General features: G+C 38.2%; 1 protein-coding gene across 1 annotated transcript in view; it reads right to left on the reverse strand.

Moving 5' to 3' along the window:
* Positions 1-18,479, reverse strand: part of Cntnap4 (contactin associated protein-like 4) — a 262,902-nt gene that overhangs the window by 177,151 nt on the left and 67,272 nt on the right. Inside the window, 1 exon segment of the mRNA XM_005403431.2 lies at positions 8,317-8,510. Within this exon segment, the coding sequence (XP_005403488.1) occupies positions 8,317-8,510 (194 nt within the window).

Raw genomic sequence — 18,479 nt, forward strand, 5'->3', positions numbered from 1 at the left:
GTCCACCAGTAACAAATGCTGGAGAGGCTGTGGGCAAAAGGAACCCTTCACTGTTGGTGGGAGTGTAGAGTGGTGCAGGCACTGTGGAAATCAGTGTGGAATTCCTCACAAAACTAAGATTAGAGGGCCCATTCAACCCAGCTATTCTCCTTCTAGGTATTTTTCCAGAAGAACTGAAAACATCATACAATGGTGATATATGTGCACCCATGTTTATAGCAGTGTGATTTGTAATAGCCAACCTGGTATTCATGAGATGCAGCTTGTCTGGAGAACAAAGTTTGCACATGTCCTTGATGAGTCACGTGGCCACTAAGATGTAAGAGCTGAAGAGCTCTGGAGCTGACAGCTTTTCCCATGTGCAGTGGGCACACCACCCAGGCTTGTCTGTTGTGAACATGTTTATCCCAGCTGAAGTCACTGGGTTACTTAGAAGCAATTCAGCATCGCCGGCTTTTATACTGTCACTGTGCATGCTGCATTGTTGCCTGTCTCTTACCATTCTTTAAAACTAAGTAACTCAGAGCTGAATGAAATCTATTCAATCAAAATCAGGAGGAATGCCAATCTTAACCCAAGATCACTGGTTCATATAAATCAAAGTGGCACTACTACAATGCAGACTAATCAGATTTACCAATTTATAGTCTCTCCTTCAGTGTCTTGTATGCAATTTATCTAATGCAACTTTCTAATGATCTAGCTTTTTCATCTGTGGTTCCTAGGTTTAGATCTCTTGCTTACAAAATGAGGTCCATTCTAATGTTTTATGTTCAGTTTTACACTGTCTTATATGTTCTTTTAATGCTTTCTGTATCTCAATTATTTGAAATATTTAATTAATCTGGAATATATTTTCACAGAAAAGATCATTTATTTTCTTAGAGAGCTATATTTTACCAAGGCCCATATTGACTTACATTTCCTAATATATTTTCAATGTCATATTTATTGTCGCCAAAACTTCAAGTGTACTTAGAGGTAGATATGAATGTTCTAGTTATTCCTCCATTATGTTTTAATGTACTAATCTCTATTTGTCTTAATTAGGACACACATATAACACTTCTTACTCCAATTCTTTTTGCTAATTAGTTTACTTTCCTGCATGTATTTTTCTTTATAAAATTTAGAAAGACCTAATTCCATGGCTTATTTTAGGTAGAAAGAGCTGCGATATAAATTTAATCTTCTATCTGAAAACAGTACTGCATTATGTTTTTATGTCTTCTACAAACATTCTAAACCTAGCTACTTATGTTTATTTGTCAATTATGGATCTGAAAAATTAATTTTATTGTTAGACATGTTTACTGAATTATCTTTTAATTTTTTTGAATTACCTTTTTAAAAAGTAATTGATCAGATGAGTCTCTCAGATCTTTCAATACTATAATAATTTTGTTCCAAGTCTTAGCTTCTGCCTAATAGTTTTATATATTTTTCTAAACTTTAATTGACTTATATGTGGTAAGTTGGAAAATTCAGAGTGGAAAAATAGGAAAGCAACCTTAAGGTATTAGTTTTGCCTGGGCCAAAGAAAACAATAAAGACATACTTCAGAAGGACAAAACCACTTCTAACATAGGAAAATGCCAGCTGTAGTCTCCTGGGAATAGAGAATGAGAAAAGCCAGAGGCAGACACCTGAGACAACGTATCACACAAGGATAGGACAGAATGTAGGAAAAGGGACGGCGCTGTTGTCACTGAGCTGTCACATGGCCAAAGTAGAGATACAAGCCCTAACGTGTTTTCAAAACGCGCTGCTCTCTGACTGATGACTGAGAAGGGTCCTGATGTGAGCGCACGCTCTGGGGAGGCACCACATCCCATCTCCTGCCGGCTCTCATCGCTCTTTCCCAGGCGTCTTGTTTTCTTGCTTCCAGACAGATAAATATGAAGGCTATGAAGCAATATCACAATTTATCATACGTTGCTGAATATATTTATATACAGCTCATAGAAGTTCATATATATTTTTGTATATTATATATTGATATAAAATTCCAATGTATATATTGTTCCATAGAAATTTATGGAAAGGGACTGATACAACATGCTCCTGAAGAGGCACAGGCTCCTCATAGAGAAGGTGTGTAGTAAGCGAACTGCTCTGTTTTATGATTGACTGCAAGTGAAAATCCAAATGACTTTGGATATTAATGTCATATATATATATATATATTACTATATACATATATATACATATGCTGTCCAGAAATGTTCAACCACTCTGTAGGATGCTTTTTCATAATTTTAATTGTTTACTTTGCTGTGCAGAAGATTGTATTTTGATATAGTTCTACTTGTCTATTTTTTTATTTTTAGCCTCATAGTCAAACTAAAAAATAAAATCAATTAGACCAATGTCATGAAATTACTTATTATACTGTCTTCTAACAATTTTAGGGTTTCAGGTGTCTACATGTAAGTTATTAATCAACTATAAATTGAAATTTTTACTGTGTTATTTTATACATGAATATTTGTTGAATTATTTGTTGAATGCTTTCCCCATTGTGTATTATTGACACTTTTGTGGAAGACCAGTTGACTCTAAGTGCCTGAGTTTATTTTGGGCTCTCTGTACTGTTCCATTGGTCTATATGTCTGACATTGTGTCAAAACTGCACTGTTTTAATTACTGGGGCTTCATAATATGTTTTGAAATCACAATATGAAATCAAGATAGTTTTTATTAACCAGAGTCCTTTGTGGATCCATATGAATTTTAAGACTTTTTTCCATTTTTTAAATGAATTTGGGATGTTGATAGGGCTTACAGTGAATCTGTAGAGTGCTTTGTGTGGTATGTTCATTTCAGTAATATTCGATATTCTAATCCGTGAATACAGACATCTCTATTTGTGACTTCATTAACCAATGTTCTTTCAGCATTCCTTCAGCAGTGTTTTACAGGTTTTACAACTTTGGGTATTTATTTTTAAGGCTTTTTTTCTTTTTGACCTATTGTAAATGAGACTTTTAAAATACTTCCTTCTTGGATAGTTCATTGTTATTGTGCAGAGGTTCAATACATAGCAAGAATATAATAAACATACACAAAGAGTTCCTTCAACTCAATAGCAAAAAAAAAAAAAAAAAAACTACCCAACATTACTGATCATTAAGGAAATGCAAATCAACACCATGACCAGGTATCAACTCACACCTATCAGAATGTCAATAACTAAAACAAGGACAGGGCAAGTGTTGGTGAGGATGTAGAGAAATTTGGCTCCTTGTACACTGTTAAGATTTTTAAATAGTGAGAGTTGAAAATGGTGCAAGCAGTATGAAAAATAGCACACTGCGGAAATTCTGCAAAAGAAAATATAGAAATACTATGCGATCAAGCAATCCTACTCCTGAGTGTTTCTTTGTCCAAAAGAATTGATATCACGGTCTCAGATATTGGCACTCTTCTGTTCACTGCAGAAATATTCAAAATAATCAATACGTGGAAACAATGTAAAGACCCATAGACCGCTGAATGGGTAAAGAAAATGTGTTATACACATACAATGGAATGTTATCCAGCCTTTTTTTAAAAAGGAAAGAATTTATGATAATACAGAAACACGGAAGAACCTTGAGGAGATATTATTAAGTGAAATAAGACAGCCACAGAAGGACAAAAACTACTTACTTCCACTTAGATGAGGAAATTAAAACAGTCAAGCACGTAGAAACAGAGAACACAGTGGTGGTTGTGAGGAAGGGGGAGGAGGGTAAAATACGGAGTCACCGTCCAACAGGTGTAACGTCCCACGTGCACGAGGTAAGCCCTGGAGAGCAGCTGCGCAGCCCTGTGCCTGTCCTTAACAATGGCACATTGCGCGTTTAAAACTTTTTAAGAAGATAAATTTCATGCTGTGCTCATACCACGATTCTTTAACAATGCAGTCAGCTTGACACTATGCACTCCTAGGTTAATCATTTTCAAAAGGTGGAGAACTCAAATAGCAACATAAACAAGAAACGTCCTGAAGATACAGAACAATGTAGACTTTAATTAAAAGTATCTGTTTGGGATTAGTGTCTTGAAAGGAGGCAGCAGCTTAAGGCACGCACTAGGCGTTTGCCAAGAACTGAGGCAAGTACTGCGGCGCATTAAGCTTGACAGTTTGACACGTTGACGTACAGAGCATTCGTACTGTTGTGCTTTCTATCAGTGCTGGTGGCTTTATAGGCTTAGGTCAGTAGGATAAAGGCTTAACATAGGGAAAGCTCTAGGGGAAAGGATGCCACCTGCAAGAAAGGGGAATCCACCTGGCTGACTGCAAATCCTGCTTACAGTTCTGCCTCCCTAGGGTTTGTATTAAACTCCCCAAGGCACTTATTTGTTTGACTTGAAACAAACACATGCTAAAAGCTTTGCAGCTACTGTCTCCATCCCATCTGGGTTACAGAGTTGATAACTCAATCTTTCCAGGTGGTAACAATGACTTGAATATTTTGTGATGGGTAGTGCTTCTATCTAATTGTCTACATACACTGTGTCACGAGGTATCCATGACATTCTCCAGCCAAACCCAGAACCAAGTTAAAAAAAAAATTGATGATGTACTGCATTTAGAAATACAATAAATTTTTTGTTAGAAAAATCAGATACAACTGAAGTCAGTTTAAAAAGTAGGCTACTTTTAACATATCACAAACATATTTACCGAGATAATTTATCAAATTGCAACCACCACTCTATACCTTGCAAAGCAATTTTATAGGATAAAAGAATCTTGAATGTTTATCAGACAGAATTTAGAGAATTTGGCTGTAAGGTTCTTGTATGTGTCAATCTATCTAAAATAATTTCTAAGATGGTCATTTCATGATATTTCAGCAATTGTTCTTAAATGACTAAAAATTATACCTTACATTTACTTTTTGAATCATTTACAATAGTTGCTGCAAGATTTTTTGTTTTCAATTTAAAAGGAGTAATTTTAGTGACTTGCATTTTCTAAACTTTCATAAAGTATTTATTCACCTTCCAGCAGAGTACTTTGTATAAATTACATTTTAAGAATAGTAGACTATACATTTTATTCTGAAGAAATGTTTTAATGAGTTTTTAGGTAAAAACATATGCCTATCAAGGTTATATTTCCATTAAATGAAATCTATAGCTAATAATTAAAATTTTTGCCTTTTTTCTTAAAGTTTTTTTGTAAGACGCCACAGGGCATTTTATTAATTCTTTCAAGTATGTAGAAATCTTTGCTCTCTCTGACATCTGACGGGGACTCAAATGGAGGGAGAATGAGGACTCCACACTGAAACATCTCCACACATGTAGACTCTTCTGCTTGTGTCCAGTTCCAAACCCATAACCACTGTCTTTCCTTTCTCTTTCCGTCAGTACTTCCATAATGCTTACGTGTTTCCTAAGGCTGTCAAAGATTTATTTACATGATCTGAAGTAGGTTGTGATGCTCTTAAAGGAAACTGACAAGTTTGGTATACGTTATATACATCCCATAATATCTACAAAAACTGAGCAAAGAGTAAAGAAGAACCCAATAGAGAAACAAGTTAGGAAACACGCATTTGTAAAATGAGTCAAAGTTTTAAACTCCTCACTATGCCCATCAATTCAAGATCGTGCTGTGTCTGAGAAAGTTCATGTTGAAGTGATTTGTGCTCTTCCAGGTGGAAAAGTCATGATCCGGAGCGTAATTTGCCATCTTTCACTTTTCCTGCTTTGGCAACAGTAGACTCACGGAGAGGGCACTCCCTCTGGGGGGACCACAATGACTATGGGATAATCGGGAGCTTTGCAGCCTTCCTGGGGCTAACAGGAGATTCTATGAATATACAAATCTAGATACACAAGTATAAATATAGTTATGTATGAGTATATGTCTATAAGTATATAACATAAGATGTATAAATACATACTTATAAATATCTATCCAGAGAGATGGAGAAATTGATTGGAAGATTTGAGGCTATTTTATCTGTACCAAAACATTACCTGTGCTATGTGTGGTCATGGTACCTGTTCTACTGTGTTAATTTTGATCTTGACATTCAAAGTTATTCGTGAACATGAGCTTTCTGTCCCACATGCAAAATTATCATCCAGCCCTTCTCAAACCTGACAGCCCCATCTGACCGGGAGTCTCATTGATCATTACACGGGAAATCGTGTCTCTAGAGATCACCCCGGTCCGTGACCTTGTTCTCCAACTGCGTGGAATAGTTTTCTTACTCCTTCCATAATCTCAATTAAAGTGCTTTCTTTAAGGCCTTTATAAGCTCTTTTACTTAGAGAAGTTTAGTCTGTGATGACCTCCAGATTCTTTCCTTTTCCGTGTCTTCAGGACTCTGTACCCACAGTGGACATAAATAACAAAAAAAGTGCTACGATAGGAGAAAACAAAGAAAATTTCTTCCCTAAAATGTTCAAAATGTATAAGGTAAAAAGAAATGTGACATTCTAAATCTATGTCTGTGAAACCAATATCCCCCCAAAAAATACTTTAAAAGGAAGAGATGGTGAAAGCAGAAAAGAGTAGCTTTTAGTTATGAGAATATTATCTTAAGAGAAAACACATTTCATGCATTCCTTTATCATTCTTTCATTTTTCCATTCATTCATTCCGCAAACACTTCATAATTGTGTACAACATAAAAGGTGCCATTATGCTTTGGAACTGCTGAAATGAGAGGTTGTGAAGTGGTCTTTATTCACAGGGAGCTTATGCTTAAGAGGGGATGCCGGTGAGTAAATCCACAAATTACAGCATGGTCTAAAACACTGCAGTCCCTCCACAGCACAGTGACAGATAACAGGATAACAGGCCCTTAGTATTACTGGTTTGGATAAGTAAGAACAGGACTCATGACACTCTTTCACCCTGCACCGTTCACCTTTCATAGAAGGAGATGAAAAAAGCAAATGGCAATGCCTACATTTGGCTTTGCCCAACCTGATGAGCAAAAGCACAATAATTTTCATGGCTGATCTATCACTTTTTAGAACATAGCAAACACATACATTTTAATTAACATCGCTAAACGCTAGGAGACATTAGCCACTACTTATCTAGTTTAAAATCCAATGCTTAATTTAGAAAAAGCCTAAAATATAATCAAAACACCTAGTTAAAAAAAATCTCATTAAGCTTTCAGTGTTATTGGTTCATAATTACTGTTTATTTTATGCCTAGTTTGAAGGGCTCTGGTGGAATTCACTCAACTGCAATACCCAGTTGTGGGGATTTTTTTCTCACTCTCACACATACCTTCAACTTGCTTTTGATTTCAGAGCAGCTTTTCTTAAATATACGCCACTGCTTCCAGCCCACTACTCTCTCTGGGAAAGAGGAGCGCTATTTCTTCTCAATTCAGCGTACGTCACTTAACATGAACTGAACAGCCACCAAGGGTTTTAGAGACAGCAAGGTGAGTAAGCCACAATTCATTTCTTCAGTGCATTTATAATGTATAATATAGTTCCAGGAAGTTTTTTCTTAAAGAGTCAATTGATAGGTCCAAAAAATTATCATTATGTGCCCGAATAGGCTTCCAAATTATCAGTGAGCTAAGGGTGATGCTTCATTAAGTTACTCATTTTCTCTCATTCCAGAAGCTCAGCTGGGGGGATTAGATATGTACATACATATATTCTTTTGATTACAGTATGATGCTGTCCCTGGCCCACAGAAGATCCAAACAAATACCTTTATACGCTAACAAAGGATTCCTTGATCCGTTTACCCTCAAGCAAGTTCCTTTAGCTTCCTTTTTTTATCAGATGTCGATATGCTGTCAGTCAACTACAACCCCCCATACACACACACAGTTATAACCTGCCTCTTTCCAAATCTTTCTTAGAGTGGTTGCACCCCTTCACAACAAATGGTATTTAATATACTTTAAAAAGCCTAAGAAAGACTTTATATAAATCACATACATATACATATATGTCCCAAATATAACTCCATATATAAACCCCCATACTCAACAATTTCAGAAATCTTATAGCCATCAGAAAAAAAGAAAATCTCTTTGGCTAATTTTAAATAGTCTTGCTCATTTCTTATGTTTCTTCACTGTTTAATGGACTACTTCTCACTTTTGAGGAATCCTGTGAAATAAATTGACCTGTAACATTTTAATGAATTTACCATGAACTATATTAGAAAGTGAACATTTACCCACATGTTGTGTTAGGCCTTATTTTCAAAGTATTTCTGAAGATTCTGTGTCTCAACTTAACATAAGAGATTGGTCAACAAGCTGCAGCAAGGACTATACATTACTCTCTCTTTCCTAAGAGATTATACCTCTTATTAAGGAAACATACCCAGATGCTGTCTTCTTGTCGATACTGTTTCCAGTTCCTGCCGCTGTTGCTGAACATCAGGAGGTAGCTGGTCACAGAGCTGGAGCTCCCATATCCCCCTTGGGTGGTGACAGAGTTGATCTCCTTTCTCTCTCCAAGGTCAATCTGCAACCACTGGTATTTATTTGACACAAGTGGGGACCAGCCTCCGGCTCCTTGTGTGAAAATAGAAGAAAATTGGGAAAGAAGAATTAATTATAAATCTATTAGTGGAGTGGAAAGGCCAGCGAGACTATTTTCCTCTAAGGAATTTAAGGTTTCTAGAACATGAAACTTCCAAAATATGAAACTTCTCACTATAGAAAAACTGTGTTAAAAAATAATTTACTGTAAATGGTTGGAAATAGCATTAAACAGGGCATTAAACACCCACATGCAGGACTGAGTTATAGCTTGGCCTTCAATCCTTTTGCCCAGAGAGGGACATAAAGGAACATCATCCAGGTCTAGTGTATCTATAAAACTAGACCTTTGATAGAGGCCATCTTCAGATTTTTGGTCTTCAGATTTCTCAGAGAATGTAGTACAGTGCTTTGTTAAGCCATGGGGAGCAAAGATGTTCAAGGAACGATCCTGCCCACAGAGTTTACAGTCTCACTGGAGGCACTGACATCAAAAATTACACTTGAAACTCAGCATGGATAACATGAATGGGGAGGCATGTGCAGAGAATAACCCCCCCCCAAAAAAAAAGGAGATTTCCATAGAGTGGTGGGTTGGACTTGGCTTGCCATAATGTGCAAGAGATGGCTGTTTAATTTTCAAATTTGCAAGCCAGTTATTAAGCATAACCGTCTTTGTAACAGGCCCTGGTGGGAGTCCTTAAAGGGAATTGGTCAACTCCACTAACCAGCACCCACTCCCACTGCAGCCAGTTTACCACACACTGCTGACTCCATCCCATCTGAGGAACTGGGTCATGGGTGAGAGAATGGAACGGGAGCCAGCAGACATAACAGAGCCAGGTGCTGGAAAGCCTGAGTGAACACTCAGAAAAGAAAAGTAGGAGTTTGATTCATACTCAAGGAAGTATGCATGGAGCAGAGTCTGTGTTTTAATTTATCTAACACATATCAGAGCATTACAGCTAGCTGTGGCTCCTGTCTTGTTAAAGTTTCCTTTTTCTAGCTTACTATAATTGGGGAAATTCATTTATTTTAATATTAACACTGCTGGTCATGTAACTGATATATGATCATTGAAAAAGCTATGAAAGAGAGTTTTATACTTTCCGGGATCCATTTATCTGCTACTCAGTATCTATTAAAATTCAACCTGTATTATATAACATCTCAAATGAGAATGCTAGTATACGGTTTCTTTGCCTCATTTTTGCCACCCATTTTGAGGCTGAAATTTTAAATAGAAATTACCATGAATTTACATATACTTTTCATTTGAACATCGTTCCTGACATCTGTGACCTATTTTATGAAATCTTGAATTCACCCTTCGTTCAAAGAGATACCCAATAAGCTCTTGCTATTATCATGGGGCATATCCCATTGGCTGGTCTGAAGGGACACACCTGTATTAACAAGAGATTTTTTTAAGATTTAAAGATTCTTTTAATGGTGGAGCCAAGCACAGTGGCACTCCAACAGACGAAAGGCATAACGCCTTATAACTTGTAACTCTAAGCAAGAGAAGGCTGCAGAGCAGGGCCACTCAGTGTTGAACAAGGGAACAAGATGACAACAAACTGAAGCTATAAAAGATAGCTTGAACAGCACAAGTAGGCAAGGTTAGCTAGATCTTTTGGGCTCCCCATGGGTTGGCTAATCTGAATAAATTCTCTGGGATGTTCTGGGACGGACGTGCTGTCTCTAGTTGTCTGGTTCCTGGCTCTGGTGTGATAGGGCTGATGCATAGTGACCCCGGATGGTCAGAGTCCGATAAAGGAGTAGTTGGGATATTCATATGATTCATCACTCAAGAAAACAAACTGACAAGCCTCCAGCCAGGACCTCAAAGCTGGGTCAAGCAGTATTTCCTAAAAGTTCTATTAGAAAAAATATCCTCTACTGACGACATCCCATTAACTTCTGCTTATGTTACCTTGCAATTCCCAATATTATTTACAGCACTGTTTTCAGAAGTATACACTTTCAGATTTTCTTCCTTAAAATGAACCACCCTTTAAAAGTGTCTTCCACTCCACTCTATATATCATAAGTACAATTCTTTCCCTTTTTAGGTTCAGAATATTTAATAAGTATGCTATTTTTTATACAGTGGTTTTACTTTTAATTTTCTTTATATTTGCCCTTGAAGAACCTGTGACATTGAGTAGAGTTTTCTTAGTCACTAACACAATCTACCTCCTTTAGGTTACAGTAGAATAAAGCATTAGAGCTTCTAGGGCAGTCACGAGCTCTGGTAAATTGTGGGTGTCCGTTTCCCTTGCTTAGCACTGCTATCTGCTGCCCACAAGGGTCACCTATTCTTGTAGCCTGTTTTCTTTGTGAAAATAGTTCTTGGATGATCTGAAGCACACCTTAAATGGCAGTGTGCCACAGACAGCTTGGGGAGTTCTTGAACCTCACTGGGAACTGCTCACATAGCGTCACATATAAATCTGAGCCAACACTTCCTCCGCACTTCATTTCTCAGTATGCGGTGGAACAATATCCATCCTCCTCCACTTATGCTACTACAGGGTGACTTGATATTTATTAAGCAAGGGAGTGCTTGGTGTCAGGCACTCTCTGTGATGCACTGTTATTTAATTCTTAAAGCAACCTATTTAACAGAAGATGAGTCAGATACACAGAGCTTGAACATCCTGTCCGTGCCCACAGATCAGGCAAGAGACACAGTGCTCCGAACAAGGACACAAGAGTGCCTCTCACCATCATGATCCATGAGTGGGAACTGGTAGTTCCAGCAGATGTAGCAAAGGCAATGCTAGGAGGGATCAGAAATTCTTGGGACTTAGGCACCAGGCAGTAGGGTCAACTTCCCTCCCTCTGGTTAATTCTGGGCTCTGTCTTTGAAATACAGGCACACGGTGGGGGTAGTGAGTGGATAATTATCTCCCTCCATTTTCTTATCCAATATCACTGTTACAGCCCAGGGCCTATCAATACCTTGCAGTCTGGAGCTAACTCAGAATCCTTAGTCCCCTTATTACCACAATTGCACATACCTCTGAATTTTTATCATACTTTGGAATACAACATTAGGAAAGGAAAGTGTGCCCTGGGCAACTACCGTCTTAACTTGGAAGTTCTACATTTAGAAATTTTATCTATATCAGCTTATACCTCTGAGAAAACACTGATTATTTGGCTGCGTGCTCTTTCTAGTTGATTTGAATGATCTAAAATCAGTAATGAGGATATGCTTTTTTATTTTTAATCTGAAATTTAATAGTGCTTCTCTGGCATTGCAGCACATCTTAATAGACCGGTATTTAGAAAGCAAACAAGAGAGAAGCACAGCAAGGAGAAAAGCATCAGCCTTATCCTAGTGGGTTAAAATTGGATCATCAATTCTCATCAGGAGGAAGAAGAGCCCCTCACCGGCCGCTCCCTCTTCCCAGCATCGCTCACAGTTACAGCCGCACTAGCCGACTTGAAACATTCGCAGTTAATTGACCTTGAACATTTCAATTTCTTACCTGTGGTGAAAAGGTACTACTGGTATGTAAATTAAGCTATATCATTAACAAGGTGCACTGATAAAGTAATGGAAATTCACATGTTCTCGGCTTTACCAAGAAACTTCAGCAGGAGAAATCGGCCACAGGGAATCCAAAGATCCCTACTGGGGTTTAAGCTGTGTGGCTATGCACATGTACATGGTACAAGAGTGTGACAAGTGTGCTGGTGCTCATTTTAGGACAAATGTTGAATAGCAATATGGAAAATGTAAGCTGGATGGATGGATGGATGCATGGATCGGTGGATGGGTAGGTGGATTGATAAACAGATGGATATTTAACTGATCTTGTCAGACTCTGGTATGCCAGCCTATGATGACAGGTAGGGATAACAGCAGCACATATAAAAGAAGAGCTGAGGTTTTACTGCACCAGTATGGGCCATGACCCATCCATCTTCCCTGCTGGTGATACTTTCAACATATTTACTTTTCCAATGGAGAAAATGATGGCTATTCCTTAGCAAATTGTGAACTCTGAATTACCATTAATAAAATACTGTAATGAATTCTTTATTTTGTTTATTAACTAAACCTTTCAGCTGATAGTCAAGTGCTATTTGTCCTTAATGTGCTTTTAATATGCTAATATATTCAATATCACAGTAAACCAGTACCTATAAAACTAAAGACCACCTTTCCCTAACCCCATCTATTCTGTGGTTATTTATGCCATAAAGCAAAAGCAAGTTTGTCCCGCTAGTTCATTTTCTTCCTCATATCACAAGTTCTCTTTCCCTATCCCATCTTCCTTTCTCTCTTGCCTTCAGCATCTTACTGAGATTTGGCACAATTAATTGTCATCCATCTATTCACATGGAAAAATTTCTTAACTCTTTATATTATAGCCTAGAAATTCACATTCAAAAGCAAAACTCTCCTGCTTCATAAGACACTTAAAGATTGTAGTATTGGTCTGAGAATTAAATTTTCAAAGGATATTAGATGCCTACTGATTTCTCTTATATCCATCAAGCACAAGAGTACATGACAGTTGTAACTTTCTGAGTTGTGAAAAAAAATTACTATTGCTGTTGGTTCCAAAGAGTTGTGATTACAGTAAAGTTGGGTTGTGAAAAAATTTAGTGGCTTAATGACCACACAATTCAGCATCACTTTGATCTGTTGCCTACCACTTTTAAATGTCAGATTCCTGAGGGAAATTGCTTTTAGAATATATGAGGTATTGAATTAAAAGAAAACCAACTAAAAGTTATCCAGTGCCTATGCTATGGTGAACACTACCAGAAATTGTACATACCATGTTAAATTTGATTAATAAAGTTAAGAATGGTGAAATATGCTCTCACATTGCTTCAAATGGAGACTATAAATACTTATAGAAGCAAAATTTGCCAATATTATAGAAATTCTTTGAATGTAGGTGAGAACATACTTATTTTTTTAAGTTATTTTAATCTGTGTGAGGATGTCCCTTTTATTTTTTTTAATTTATTTTAAAAATAAAAGAAGGAAAATATACTAACAAACAGACATCTTTGTACAAAATAGCATAAGAACGATACAAGCAATACAGAGTTACAGACAAAGTGGTAGGAAATTAACAATGATTGTTGTATTTCATATTGATATCTTCAAAGTGGTTTCTCAGGAAAACAAATAGACATCCAGGATATTGCTTTTACGATTACCCACTTTTCATTTTCACTATCATTGTTTCTTAGTGATATACTTTATCCCAAGAATATATCTGAATAGATTGCATGTCAATTATAAATAACCTGGCTGGCCTAATTATTTTTAAGTCCCATATATCTCACCTGCTTAATGTCACAACAATTGCTACTAGTCAGGGAGTCACATCTTACAATTTCAGGAAAGCGTAAAGAGAAAAAAAAAATGAAAAAGTACGATAGGTTAGAGCCTTAAAATATAGATAAGAATCACCTTATGCCCTAAAAATATTCAGAAATGACATGGGTGTCATTATGGTGGTTATCAACGAAGGTGACATGCAAAGTTTATACAGGTAGGAACTACCCAGGATGGCCGAGTTCCATTTCAACTTCAAGAGATGAAAGTGCAGATGAATGTAGATGTTCTAGGATTCAGAAGTTCAAGTACAGGAAGCACAGGTGACCGCTGCTGAATGACATTCCCGGTCACCACTGAGGTATCTACACTCCTAGAAAATGATGGGCTTAACTAAAATTTCACAGAAAGATTTCCATCAGAGATCATTGCTATGTGTTCTTTCAAATGTGATTTCACCTAGCTTTCCCCAAGAATCTTAAGTTTGCTCAGATCTTTTTGATTTTGACATTAAATTACAATAATGTAAGAAAATGGAAAGAACGCGGTGCCGATATCTGTCTGGTTCCATTCAATGCTATGTGTTGTCCCCCAGAACACTATTTAGAGCTGTTGAACAGCCTTGTACTTTTACCAGAGTGGTTCTTTTTGCTGGAAGGAATTAAGACTCTACTGATGCTGCATGTATTGCTGCTGCTGGCTGTTTTCATGTTCACATCTGAAATTTGGCATCACCTACGTCCTGGTCACAGTGACTGTTTCAGGAGAGGGCAGGGACCCTCACTCTGGCCAGTGAAGTAGTTCCAGGGTTTTGCTGGAAGTGCTGGAGGAGACAATTCTGCCAATAACAGAGAGAAGATGGGAGACAGGCATCAAGCCATAGAGCTCTGGTGGAAAGGTTTCCTGAGGGGAGCCAACGGGAGAAGCAGCAATGAGAGATGATGACAACTGAGGACACAGCCAGCAGCCCTCATGAGGCTGTGCCTGCAGCGCATTCCCTGTGCTTTCCAGCCAGACAGTCCACTCCGCAGCCCTCCCTCTTGGGCTGCACCTACTCAGGAGTGGTCCTGAGTCTCCCTTCAGCAAGTCTCTCTCCCTGCAGCATTGTATTTTTTTCTCTTTAATGGATCACTCCACTGTTAATCAGCATGCTATTGTTTTCCCTGTTTTAAAAGGGAAAAAATGCTTCAGTGGACCCCTCTATTTCTCTTTCCCTCATTTCTTTTGATTCTCTTCAAATAAGATGTCCATATCACTCTACGCAATGCTTCTCATCCCATCCTCTCAGGCCAACTCCAACCAGACTGTCCCTCCCAACCACTCGGCCGAAACGTTCTCGCCGAAGTCACCAAAGAACCCCATGCTGCTCATCCAGCATCAGGCTTCGTCAGGCTGCTGCCTGGCCTCTCCGTGACACAGGATGCTTCTCATCACTCTCCACACCGTGACATACTTTGTACACTTGACTCCCACAGAAGCGCGTTCTCTTTTAATTTTAACCCTAGCTCATGAGTTGCTTAATCTCTGTCTTATGGCTGGTTGAATGGTTTGTATCTTGAATGTTCCCCCAAAAGCTTATGTACTGGTCAATGAAACCATGTTCAGATGTGATCGGGTCATGAGGTCACTGACATGACAAATGGGTAAATGGGCTGATGAGCAGGTCATAGCCGGATAGACTAGGTCACTGGCGTAGGCCTTCAAAGTCTCTCTCTGTCTCTCTGTCTCTGTCTCTGTCTCTGTCTCTCTCTCTCTCTCCTCTCTTCTGCTTCTCAGACACCATGAGGTGAGTAACTCCTTCTTCCATATAATCCTACCACTAGGATGTCCTCTCACCTCAGACCCAAAGTGATGAAGCCAGCTAACTACAGACCAAAATCTCAGAAATGTTACCTGCAACCAATCTCTCTTCCTTTAAGGTGATTTTCTCTGGTGTTTTATCATAGCAAAAGAAAGCTGAGCAACACCTTGGCTCTTCTTTTATCTGCTATTATCTCATAAAGGCAAGACTGCCCTGCTCTCAGTCCTTTGCTCTGCTTTTTCCTCTCTGCTTTCATCTCTTGGTCCTCTCCCTTAGCTTCATGGACTTAATATTATCTCTGTGGATTTAACATTACCCTAAGTTATATATCCATCCACATCTCTTCCCATATCTCAACATGTAAATATTCAACTCCTTCCTTAACAATATTTCCAAAACTAAACTTCCATTATTCCACCAAGTCCTACTGTAGCCAAGTCTTCCCCGACCCTGTTTATGGTCATTCTTTCCTTCCAGTTTCTCAGAATAACAACAGCAACAACAAAAATGGAGTCAAATTGATTCTTTTCTTTCTCCGTCATCTTACTACACAAACACCAGAAAGATGCAGCTGATGTTACTCTGCTCTCACATAACCTGCTGTTTCCCCAGCTTTGTGGATAATTCTCTGACTCAAGCACCATTATGGAAGCCTGGATTCCTGTAAAACCCACCTACTAAGCCTCCCTGCTTCCAGCTTTGTCCAGTGAGACTCTATTTTCTACACAACAGGAGTAAACTACCACTCCTGTGCTCAACATATTGCAATAACCCCAATTTCACACAGATTTGAAAGACAAACTCTTGGTTACATGGATAGTGTGGTCATAATATGACCCATGTAGCATGGTAGTTCATCTCTATCTTCTTTTTCTTCTCCCCAGCTGTTATAGTTTGAGTTTGTCCATCAAAAGTTAGTGTATTATAAATTTCACCCTCAAATTTATATGATAAGGGCAAGATGAGTACAAGGCGAGTCCTTTGGGAGATGATAAGGACTGGATGATGCCACAAGGATGGGGCCCTTATGGTAGGCTTAGGGGCTTTCTAGAGAGAGGAGGAGCAATCTAAGATAACACATTAGCTTTGTCTCACTATGTGGTACCCTGACCCATCTTGTGATGCAGCAGTGGCCCTCACTGGATAGCAAGAACATTCCAGCACATGGTGGGAGTTCAGACTGGTGAAACGACTGGAGTTTCAGTGCAGAGGTCCCTCACAAAACCAGGATTAGAGCTCCCACTTAACCCAGCTATTCCCCTTCTGGGTATTTTCCCAGAAGAATCAAAAGCATCATACCACAGTGATATATGTGCACCCATGTTTGTAGAAACATGATTTGTCATAGCTGAATTTTGGAAACAACCCAAATGCTTATCAACTAAAACAATGGATAAATAAGATGTGGTATTTGTATACAGCAGAGTATCACTCAAAGATAAAAACAGATAAACTCAAGGCTTTTATTGCAACTAGAGACCATACTCATAAGTGAAACAAATATTGGGTCCACATATGTAAACATCATATTATCTCCCTAGTGCAAGAACCTGAAAGAATAAACAAAACCAAAAAGGTATGATAGATATTGTGAAAGGGAAAGAAACTGCTCAAAGAGAAGGAACAATTGGGATGAGGCTAAAGAAAAAAAGAAAGAAAGAAGGAAGAAGGAAAAATATATATATGTATGTATATAGAAGGATAGCTGGGATAATTGTGCTGCTGATGTCTGATGGTTTATTGAAAAGAATAGTTAATGCTTAAATATTTTGATCCATGTTGCATGCTTATTTCTGGTAATAGAAGAACTAATCTGAAGACAACAATATGCAATACAACAACCTTTGGTGAATTCCTACCATCTTGTTTAGTGAAGCTCTGTCTTGTTTCTAATATTTTCTTTATTTTTTTTTATTCTCTTTAATGGTTTGATCAATCTTGCATTTTTACATCTGGTAATCTGAGCAACTTCGTTGAGGATAACAACATACAATATACCAGCCACTGTTAATTCCTATCATTTTGTTTTGAAACCCTGTATCATTTTTACTGTTTTCATGTTGTTTTGTTTTTGTCTACACTGTTATTTTATTTATTTTTTATTCTCTTTAAAATTAAACAGTGAAATAAAGAAGATCTCAGCACAGTTCTCTCACACTTCCCAGGGACCAGAACTGCAAGCTAAATAAACCCCTTTTCTTTATAATTTCCCCAGTCTGTAGTATTCAGTTGTATTGAAAGAAAACAGGCTGAGACACCAGCTTACTTCCTTCTGTCAACGGTGTTCCCCTTGCTATTCTTTGGATGAACTTAATGGGGATCATTTGCCATCTTGGAAGCCTTTTTAAACCAATCTCTCTGCCTAGAATCTATTCTCTGAGGTACTCTGGGATAACATCTGCACTACCTTCAAGTGTTTGCTCAAATCTCACCTCTCACAGGGACTTCTACTTCCTGACCTCCCCTTTTAAAGTTTCTTCCACCCAGGAATACTGTTAGTGTTTATTTTATGTCTTTTCCTGTTAGAATGTGCACTCCCCCAAGCCAGAAACATTCCCTTGCTGTCATGGACAGGATCTGGAATGTCTCTCTAAGGCTCATGTGCTCAAGGCCTGGTCTCAATGCAGTACTGTTCAGAGGTGGGGTTTTTGGAAGGTAATTGGATCATGTGGGCTCTAACTTCATCAGTGGATCAATCTATTTGTGGAGACATGATTTGATGATGTTATTGAGAAGTGAGAGAAACAGGACATGGGACCCAGTAGAAGGGAATGAGGTGTGAGGGCATGCCCTTTGAGAATATATCTAATCCCCAGCCCTTTTCTCTTTAGTTTCTCTCTCTCTCTCTCTCTCTCTCTCTCTCTCTCTCTCTCTCTCTCTCTCTCTC

Source organism: Chinchilla lanigera, unplaced genomic scaffold, assembly GCF_000276665.1.
Source record: "Chinchilla lanigera isolate Chin_1 unplaced genomic scaffold, ChiLan1.0 scaffold00083, whole genome shotgun sequence".
In the NCBI taxonomy this organism is placed as follows: domain Eukaryota; kingdom Metazoa; phylum Chordata; class Mammalia; order Rodentia; family Chinchillidae; genus Chinchilla; species Chinchilla lanigera.